Genomic DNA, 10765 nt, shown 5'->3' with positions numbered 1-10765 from the left:
ACATTTTCTTTAGCAATGTAGTAAAGTAAAAGTTGTCCAAAATATAAATAGTAAAGTACTAAAACAAATACCCCAAAAACAACTTAAGTACTTGAAAGTATTTTTACTTAAGTACTTTACACCAGTGGTTCTGAGATCATCAGCTAAAGTAACTTTTTTGTGAATTTTGAAGAATTGGTATAATAAAAAAAATGCACATAAAGGCTTCATAGTTCATAAAGGTTATATTAGCTGACTGCTATTAGGCTATCTTATAGAACAAAAGGTATCAAATCTGTGTTAACCTCATACCTTATTTTCGGCGTTTATTCTTTCCACATTCATTTTTTATCCCATAGGGATGGCTGAACGAGAGAGGAAGCAGAAGAGGCCCCAATTTGGCGGAAAACCTGTCTCCCTCCAGCAGGTGGCGTTTTTCGTTTTCGCCCACCAAGCAAGGAGTTTTTGTAAGGAGTTCAATGAGTGTCGGATTTGGTAAACAGAACATTTAATGGCCTATTTGCTACGTGAGGTTTATTTGATCGAGTAGAAGTTTCGTAATGCTTAAATTGTTACGAGTGTGCTGATACAAGTAGGACACGTGACATCTCGGCAACTTTGAGAAAATATCGGAGTTGTCGATATGGCTATGCATATTCATGACATGAGGCTAGTAACATACCATTAAATACAGGTGGTTGATGTCAACAACCATCTTCAGATATTCAAATATTGATTAAAATAATGAGATATCCACCACTCCATAGAAAGTATATTCGGGAGCTAGACAGCACGCTTCGTAGACAACAACTCCCATTGTTAGGGCGGAGAGTAGCTTGCCAGTATATCCATCATCGTTGGCTGAACGAACCAGAGGGGGTTTTATGACTACAAACTGGCGAGCTCAATGTGTATGGGTGTGAGCGGAAACCGGAGTCATAGCAGCTGACATGTTTTAGCAAGATCTCCGAGCAGGCAAACAGCACGATGATGATTACCATTACTGGGGCGTCATATGTGTTTTTGGAGGATGGGATATGCTGCTGTTAGGCTATAGTAAATAGTAGGATACGGTCACTCAGTCCACAACTGCAGCTCTTGTAACAAAGTATCATGGCAAACAGCACTGTTAAGTGAGCAATTGACAGAGTAGACTATTAGATCGACTGGTATATCGTGACCTTTTTAACAAGTGGTTGTAGAAAGAGCGCGTAGGAGGTGGGGAAAGGAGTCGTGCGCAAATTTCCTTTGCGGATCATATTTTCACCATATTGCAACAACATGGAGTCGCAGACACAGTACACCCGAGAAGAGATCAACAGCACGATTTGGGAAGTGCCAGAGAAGTACACGCGATTGAAGCAAATTGGGACAGGGGCGTACGGTTCCGTATGGTGAGTCGTTGACGATGGGCGCTTTCCAAAGCTGGGGTGTGTTGTCAAGTACTTGACAGGGCAATCATACAGAGGGAAAGATAGCGAGTTTCTTCTGCTCTGGAAATGTTGTATCACTTGCATCAATTCCTACAATGTTACAAAAATATATGTCAACCTCGCTCACTACACTTATATGAATCACCAATTGGCTACAATACCAATAAATCAAATGCACTGTGTAGGCGGATATAGTGTAGTAGCAAATGCCTGGCTTTTCCTGCCAATACTTGTTGCAGTGCTTCAGTGAACATGTTGAGTCACAATGTTGGCTATAGTCTTTGTCTGAACAAATGAAAGCATGTGCTGTTAATGTGAATTTATCACTTTGATTCAGCAGCCTAGGCCTTATAATTGACCAGTATTTTTTAACTATCATTCTCCTAAGGGATGATGCCACATTTCCTGAGTATATTTTATGCAATAACAATATTTTCTCTGCCTCAGCTCGGTAATAAATGTGAAGACCAATGAGAAAGTGGCCATTAAGAAGCTTCACCGGCCCTTCCAGTCTGAGATTTTTGCAAAGAGGGCTTATCGGGAGCTTCGACTGCTCAAGCACATGAAACATGAAAATGTGAGTATAGACTGTACACATCCTGGCACATATCCCCACCCACGATGTGTTGCTCTTCACAGATTTTACATAACCTAATCAGCAAACTGATTCAAGACACTGGCACACAAAGCTGACATAAAATTTCAGTCTAATAGCTATAACTGGCATAAGATGGCAGGAGCCAGTTCCCTCTATCCCTCTCAGGGGATTTATAACTCAACTTGTTTTTCTTCTCTCATGTGCAAACTTCCTTCAGGTGATAGGGCTTCTGGATGTGTTTACTCCTGCTGCTGGGCTCGATGAATTCACAGATTTGTGAGTATTTACCACAGTGATATCAGACACAGAGTAATGCCTATTGCAGTCAGAGGCAGAGAATGGCTTTGGTGATTTGGCGGGGCTCATATACAGTACCAGTCAAATGTTTGGACACACCTACTTATTCAAATCAAATTAATTTATAAAGCCCATCTTACATCAGCTGATATCTCAATGTGCTGTACAGAAACCCAGCCATTCAAGGGTTTTTATATTTTTATATTGTAGAATAATAGTGAAGACATCAAAACTATGAAATAGATTATTCAAAGTAGCCACCCTTTGCCTTGATGACAGCTTTGCACACTCTTGGCATTCTCTCAACCAGCTTCATGAGGTAGTCACCTGGAATACATTTCAGTTAACAGGCCCAACGTAGAGGAGGGAGCAGCATTCTGAATGTTGCAGATACATATTGTGCTGAGCTGACGTGATTCCATCTCTTATATGACAAAAGCATGTCTGTTCTAGTACTATTTCTGTCTGGTGATTCTGTAAAATTGTACCCCACTGAACGCAACTCGGGTGTCATTTTTAAGTCCATATAGGTGTTGAGGCGCTCGATAGATGGAGTGATTTGTCTGTCCACAGCTACCTGGTGATGCCTTACATGTTCACCGACCTCTCCAAAGTCAAAGGGCTTCTCACTGAAGACCGAGTGCAGTTCCTTGTCTATCAGATGCTGTGTGGACTAAGGGTGAGACTGTTTGTGCACAAAAAAGTAGTCTTAAAAGAAATGTGGATTCTGGTGCTGGAAATCTTTTGCAACATGATTCTGTTTATATTCAATTCAATGTTAACGCTTAGTTAATTACCGTTGCAATGCTTAATCATAGCACTTAATAATTATGTCTTCTCTGTTTTCATGGCAGTACATTCACAAAGCTGGCATCATCCACAGGGTAAGTTGGCTGCGCCGTTGGTAACACCTCGCCAGAGCATCTTATAACAGCTCTATTTCGTTTGTGGCTCATGAGAATGTTATTTTAAAGGCTGTGGCAGTAGATCCAGCCTATGTGTTTATTATCTACTTTATGCACAGTCTCTGTCCTACTCGTAGAGAACAAGCTAATCTGGCAAATGGTGCTCGTTTAATAAAGTTAGATCAAAGCTGAATCAATGTCTGCAAGATCACATAATAATAGTATTCTACATAACAGAACCAGCTATAATAGCATAGTATATCCCCCATGTGACCATTATTTTTGTATTTTTTACCCCTTTATCCAATTGGTAGTTAGGGTCTTGTCCCATCGCTGCAACTCCCGTACGGACTCGGGAGAGGCGAGAGCCATGCGTCCTCCGAAACGCGTCCCCGCCAAGCCGCACTGCTTCTTGACACACTGCTCGCTTAACCAGGAATCCAGCCGCACCAATGTGTTGGAGTAAACACTGTTCAGCTGGCGACCGAAGTTGGCGTGCATGCTCCTGGCCGCCACAAGGAGTCGTTAGAGCGAAATGGTTGCGACACAGCCCAAGATCGAACCCGGATGTGTAGTGACGCCTCTAGCACTGCGATGCAGTGCCTTAGAACGCTGTGCCACTCGGGATGCCATGTTTAATGTTTTTAAATGTATGGAAATTGTAAAGTTTTTTGTCTTATGTGTTTTTCGTTTTGTCGGACCCCAGTAAGACTAGCTGTCGGCTAATGGGGATCCTAAAAAATCGAATCAAATGAAGTCACTGTAAGACAAAAAACCCACCGCATTTTTCTCTCATATGACCAAAACTCACAGCGTGCGCCACTAGACAAAATACACAGGTAGGTTATGGTACAGTTTAACACCATCTGCTCTACGATTCGGCCACTGTACATCATTCAAAACAACACTGAAGGCTACTTTGAAACAACACTGTATAACTCAAGAAGATCTACATGCATATCTCCATGAAACTGATTGAGATCAAATGGAACATTATCCGTACATGCTCAGAAGCTACGGGAGGTTTAGTCCAGGGAGAAAAAAGGTCTGGGAAAAGTCGGATCCGCAGCCACTCTGTATTTTAAAGAATCATGGACATTGAGTCATTATGGCTAAACCTGTCCTAACATGTAGGATGAGAAGGCCTTCTTTCTGATATGCCTTTGATGTCTCCATGCATGTCTAGAATTGTGAAGACACACCCATGTATGTACTAATGTATGTATTCATTTGGAATTAATGGTGAATGGAAGCATTTGTTTGGGTATAAACGATAAGAGAAATAGAGCAGGCCCACAGTGGATATGGATATGCAATCAACATCTATGTATTGTATCTGCCCTTAATGTCTTAATCTCAGGCACGCAAGGGCCACCCTCAATGTTTTTGTTTGTCAAATTTTTATTTTGCAGGACCTGAAACCTGGTAACTTGGCTGTCAATCAAGACTGTGAATTAAAGGTTTGTGACATGAATACAAGTTCATTAGAGAAATAATTCTATGGGGGAAGATTCCTAAGATAATGTGTAAAATTATGCTTTGCAGATCCTGGACTTTGGTCTTGCTCGCCATGCCGAGGCGGAGATGACAGGCTATGTTGTGACCCGCTGGTACCGGGCACCAGAGGTCATTTTAAATTGGATGCACTACACCCAGACTGGTAAGACAATCATATCTATTAAAAACTTTCACTCTCGGCCTCATCCATCCCGAAGGCCTGTGCTCAGCTTCGTAATAACCTGAAACGTTACAGAGCTGACAGACTTATGTACAGCTTGAAACATTACAGAGCCGGCAGAATGTTTTACATGCAGCCTGATACACTATATGCAAAAGTATGTGGACACCCCTTCAAATTTGGGGATTCAGCTATTTCAGCCACACCCGTTGCTGACAGGTGTATAAAATCTAGCACACAGCCATGCAATCTCCATAGACAAACATTGGCAGTAGAATGACCTTACTGAAGACCTCAGTGACTTTCAATGTGGCACCATCATAGGATGCCTCCTTTCCAACAAGTCAGTTCGTCAAATTTCTGCCCTGCTAGAGCTGCCCCAGTCAACTGTAAGTGCTGTTATTGTGAAGTGGAAACGTCTAGGAGCAACAACAGCTTAGCTGCGAAGTGGTAGGCTACACAAGCTCACAGAACGGGAGTGCCTAGTGCTAAAGCGTGTAAAAATTGTCTGTCCTTGGTTGCAACACTCACCACCGAGTTCCAAACTGCCTCTGGAAGCAACGGCAGCGCAATAACTGTTTGTCGGGAGCTTCATGAAATTGGTTTCCATGGCCGAGCAGCCGCACACAAGCCTAAGATCACCATGCGCAATGACAAACTTTGTCTGGAGTGCTTAAAAGCTTGCCGCCATTGTACTCTGGAGCAGTGGAATACATAGTGCCAACTGTAAGGTTTGGTGGAGGAGGAATAATGGTTTTGGCTGTTTTTCACAGTTCGGGCAAGGCCCCTTAGTTCCAGTGAAGGGAAATCTTAATGCCACAATGACATTCTAGACAATTCTGTGCTTCCAACTTTGTGGCAACAGTTTGGGGAAGGCCTTTTCCTGTTTCAGCAGGACAATGCCCCAGTGCAAGTGAGGTTCATATAGAAATGGTTTGTCGAGATCAGTGTGGAAGAACTTGACTGGCCTGCACTGACTTCAACCCCATCGAACACCTTTGGGATGAATTGGAACACCGACTGCGAGCCAGGTCTAATTGCCCGACATCAGTGCTCAACCTCACTAATGCTCTTGTGGCTGAATGGAAGCAAGTCCCCGCAGCAACGTTCCAACATCTATTGGAAAGCCTTCCTAGAAGAGTGGAGGCTGTTTTAGCAGCAACGGGGGGACCAACTCCATATTGAATGAGATGTTCGACGAGTAGGTGCCCAGATACTTTTGGTTATGTAGTGTATGTTACGGGGCTTACATTCTGCTACGTACAGCCTGAAACATTAGAGCTGACAGTCTACTTTCATTTCATTAGTGCAATGTGTTTTGATTTCGGTAACACTTGACATTTACAGTGGACTTTCTTGCCTTAGTATGTTTATACACAACAGTGTACTTTGTTACTTAGTAGAGTGTAATTACAGTAGTCTTAACACAGTAACTATTGAGGTAAAACACCTCTGTGTAATATAAGGTTCTGTATGTGCTCTTTTACAATATTTACCACATTGTGCATGATAGTTGTAGTTGTTCACAATCAGTGCTGTGTTATCATTGTTATTGGTTAGTCCAAGCTGCCTGGCCTTGGAGTCGAGTTGTCTCATAATACTACCACACAATACTTTACACAGGGTTGCTTTGAGACTGCATTCCCTTGAGCAAACAGCAAGGTGTTGCTTTGCTGTGAATTTGTTTTCGATGCCACTATTTAATTATGTCTGTTCCTCCATTTTAGTGGACATCTGGTCTGTGGGCTGTATCATGGGAGAGATGATCAATGGGAAGACGCTTTTCAAAGGGAAAGACTGTATCCTGTTACTCTTCTACTTGTGTTTTTTACATTTTATACCTGTATCGTGTCTGTACCACCTGACCCAAGCCAGCTATTTATCAAGAACGGCGAATGAAAGGGTGACAAACCCATCTATGATTAGTGTCGTCCCATACTTTGTGCACTGTAGCGTAGTCGACTCTTCTATCGCCCAGTAGAGTTAGCTACAGGCATGAAAACAAAAAATAGAAGAGTTGGCTATGGCACGTGCAGTACAGTTATGGGAAGAGAGTAATCTATGACATGGCTTCTGTTGAAATTGTTTGGATACACTACCGACATGAACATGAATGTGTTGTGCTTGAGTGACCTTGACTTTAACCCTTGACTCCCAGACATGGATCAGCTGACTCAGATCATGAAAGTAACTGGAGTACCCGGACCTGACTTCGTTCAGAAACTGGACTCTCAGGAGGTAGAGTTGGCACCTGGATATCACTGATAGTATACTTGATATTTTGAAATCTATATTTTGTCAATTGTGCATAATTCCCTTCTTTTGAATTGGAAAGTGCCCGTCTTTTGAATTGGAATATGAGCCATAAACTCCTCAGTCAGGGTCCTTGAACTAGTTCTTTGTTTTAATCTCTTCCTGTCTTCTGATAGGCAAAAAACTATGTGCGGTCCCTCCCTCACTTTCCCAGAAAAGACTTCTCTAAGTTGTTCCCCAGAGCAAGTGCACAGGGTGAGTTAAAATGCTATTGATTTAACGATCCTAAGCACATATGTTAGGTATTATTACCCATTAGAAATGCTGTGATTTAGACTTAAACGTACAATTTGTACAGTACCAGTCAAAAGTTTGGACACACCTACTCATTCAAGGGTTTTTCTTTATTGTTACTATTTTCTACATTGTAGAATAGTAGTGAAGACATCAAAACTATGAAATAACACACAGAATCATGTAGTAACCAAAAAAGTGTAAAATAAATATATATTAGATTCCACCCTGTAGAAAATAGAAAAAAAATAAAGAAAATGCCTTGATTGAATAGGTGTTTCTAAACTTTTGACTGGTACTCTAAATGTGTAATACATTCAGTGGCCTTATACATTAGTTTGATTGCTATATATAGGCCCACACAGAGATATTGTCGGAAAATTGCAGCTTGAGACAATGGTTTTCCGGTGGGAGTCATCTGTTGAAAGATGATGGCCAACTGATATGATTGCGCAATATGTCCAGCTTTGTAAGGATTCAACTTGTATGGGAAAAGTTGACATTTGTTTAACTTTCAACAGACAAACTGACAATTGATGAATGCGTATGCATTGTTATATACGTCTCTGTGTGGCCAATAAGTTCCCCAACTTGTGGCATGTTTCTGGTTTTCATTCTCTATTTAACTGCTCTCCCAGCGATTGACCTTCTTGAGAAAATGCTGGTTTTGGATGGTGAGACTCGGCTTACTGCTGAGAGTGCTCTGACACACCCGTATTTTGATGGCTTGAGAGATCCAGAGGACTGTCCTGAGCCACAGCCATATGATGACAGTCACGACAATGCCACGCTGCCTCTGGAGGATTGGAGGCGTAAGTGCAACGTATTTTAATGTTGAATTTAAAGTTTTTTATTTAAAATAAATGTAGCACGTTTTGTGTCAGTGATCTGTCAGTGTCACAATGTAACAGAATGTGTTTAATTATAAAGCTACTTTAGGTGTTTACCCACATAATTCTGTTGCAATGTATTGTATTTCATTGTCTTCCCTTCAACCCTTTCATTGCCTTTCCATTGCCTGCCCTTCTCCTAGGGTTATCCTTCAAAGAGGTGAAGAGCTTTGTGCCATTCCCACGACGGGACTCCAAGAGGCGAAACACACTCACAATTTCTCCGTGATTCCATGCTTGTGATATCAGAAACACTGCTACCACACACCAGCAAACGGCAGTAGGCCTTACTACACCATGTTGCCCCTGAAACAATCCTGTGATAATTATTTTCTAAATGAAGCCTGTGGTTGAATTTCGTATTGGGGAGTATTGAGCTACATTGTGCCGTCTGTCTCTTTTGGCCTAATTTGTAATGGTCGATCAGTGTTTCAGCAGTCAGATTGTTTCAAATTTAACCCCACCCATCAGTGAATTAGTACTTTGTTCCCTCTACGTATCACAATTGTTCATGTTTTATCATACCTGATGTTTAATGGTCTTACTGTATGGTTTTCTTTCTCTGATAATTGATATATTAAATATGAGTTAAATGTAATGTACAGTTGAAGTCAGAAGTTTACATACACCTTCGCCAAATACATTTAAACTTAGTAAAAATTCCCTGTCTTAGGTCAGTTAGGATCACCACTTTATTTTAAGAATGTGAAATGTCAGAATAAGAGTAGAGTGATTTATTTCAGCTTTTATTTCTTTCATCACATTCCCAGTGGGTCAGAAGTTTACATACACTCAATTAGTATTTGGTAGCATTGCCTTTAAATTGTTTCACTTGGGTCAAGCGTTTCAGGTAGCCTTCCACAAGCTTCCCACAATAAGTTGGGTGAATTGTGGCCCATTCCTCCTGACAGAGCTGGTGTAACTGAGTCATGTTTGTAGGCCTCCTCGCTCGCACATGCTTTTCCAGTTCTGCCCACACATTTTCTATAGGATTGAGGTCAGGGCTTTGTGATGGCCACTCCAATACCTGGACTTTGTTGTCCTTCAGCCATTTTGCCACAACTTTGGAAGTATGCTTGGGGTCATTGTCCATTTGGAAGACCCATTTGCGACCAAGCTTTAACTTCCTGACTGATTGATGTCTTGAGATGTTGCTTCAATATATCCACATAATTTTCCTCATGATGCCATCTTTTTTGTGAAGCATGCTGCCACCCCTGTGCTTCACGGTTGGGATGGTGTTCTTCAGCTTGCAAGCCTCCCCCTTTTTCCTCCAAACATAACGATGGTTATTATGGCCAAATAGTTACTTTTTTGTTTCATCAGACCAGAGGACATTTTTCCAAAAAGCACGATCTTTGTCCCCATGTGCAGTTGCAAACTGTAGTCTGGCTTTTTTTATGGTGGTTTTGGAACAGTGGCTTCTTCCTTGCTGAGCGGCCTTTCAGATTATGTCGATACATGACTCGTTTTACTTTGGATATTGATACTTTTGTACCTGTTTCCTCCAGCATCTTCGCAAAGGCCTTTGCTGTTGTTCTGGGATTGATTTGAACTTTTCGCACCAAAGAACGTTAATCTCTAGGAGACAGAACGTGTCTCTTTCCTGAGCGGTCCCATGGTGTTTATACTTGCGTACTATTGTTTTTACAGATGAACATGGTACCTTCAGGCGTTTGGAAATTACTCCCAAGGATGAACCAGTCTACAATTTATTTTCTGAGGTCATGGCTGATTTCTTTTTGATTTTCTCATGATGTCAAGCAAAGAGGCACTGAGTTTGAAGGTAGGCCTTGAAATACATCAACAGGTACACTTCCAATTGACTCAAATGATGTCAATTAGCCTATCAGAAGCTTCTAAAGCCATGACATCATTTTCTGGAATTTTCCAAGCTGTTTAAAGGCACAGTCAACTTAGTGTATGTAAACTTCTGACCCACTGGAATTGTTATACAGTGAATTATAAGTGAAATAATATCTGTAAACAATTGTTGGAAAAATTACTTGTCATGCACTAAGTAGATGTCATAACTGACTTGCCAAAACTATAGTTTGTTCACAAGAAATGTGTGGAGTGGTTGAAAAATGAGTTTTAATGACTCCAACCTAAGTATATGTAAACTTCTGACTTCAACTCTATGTGATAGGGACTTTTTTCTCAATAAATGGCCAATTATTCATACATCCTTACTTCGGTCTCTGAATGCTAGACTTTTCTCTAACCCAACTCATCTAAAAAAAAACATGCAAATTCCTATACCTTCCTTCTACTTTAAGTATTATTCTCAAATTAAATTTTATTAGTCACATGCGCCGAATACAACAGGTGTAGGTAGACCTTACAGTGAAATGCTTACGTACGAGCCTCTAACCAACAATGCATTTAAAAAAAAATAAATAAATTTGAGGGCGAGGTTGTTGTCCTGGCACCACACG

The 10765-nt window shown here is 41.2% G+C and overlaps 1 protein-coding gene across 1 annotated transcript; it reads left to right on the top strand.

The window, feature by feature from the left end:
* Window positions 1–450: 450 nt before the first annotated feature.
* Window positions 451–10519, top strand: mapk13 (mitogen-activated protein kinase 13). Its single transcript, XM_055892519.1, has 12 exons — window positions 451–1373; window positions 1860–1989; window positions 2228–2286; window positions 2881–2986; window positions 3162–3191; window positions 4625–4672; window positions 4758–4872; window positions 6618–6689; window positions 7049–7128; window positions 7320–7398; window positions 8076–8249; window positions 8471–10519. The coding sequence occupies exons 1-12, from the start codon at window positions 1261–1263 to the stop codon at window positions 8554–8556; spliced, it is 1092 nt and encodes a 363-aa protein (XP_055748494.1). The 5' UTR covers window positions 451–1260; the 3' UTR covers window positions 8557–10519.
* The last annotated feature ends 246 nt before the right edge of the window (window positions 10520–10765 follow it).

This window comes from Salvelinus fontinalis, chromosome 31 (assembly GCF_029448725.1).
Source record: "Salvelinus fontinalis isolate EN_2023a chromosome 31, ASM2944872v1, whole genome shotgun sequence".
Classification (NCBI taxonomy): Eukaryota; Metazoa; Chordata; class Actinopteri; order Salmoniformes; family Salmonidae; genus Salvelinus; species Salvelinus fontinalis.
Note: the sequence above shows the minus strand (reverse complement) of the source record. Positions and strands in the feature narration are given on the sequence as shown.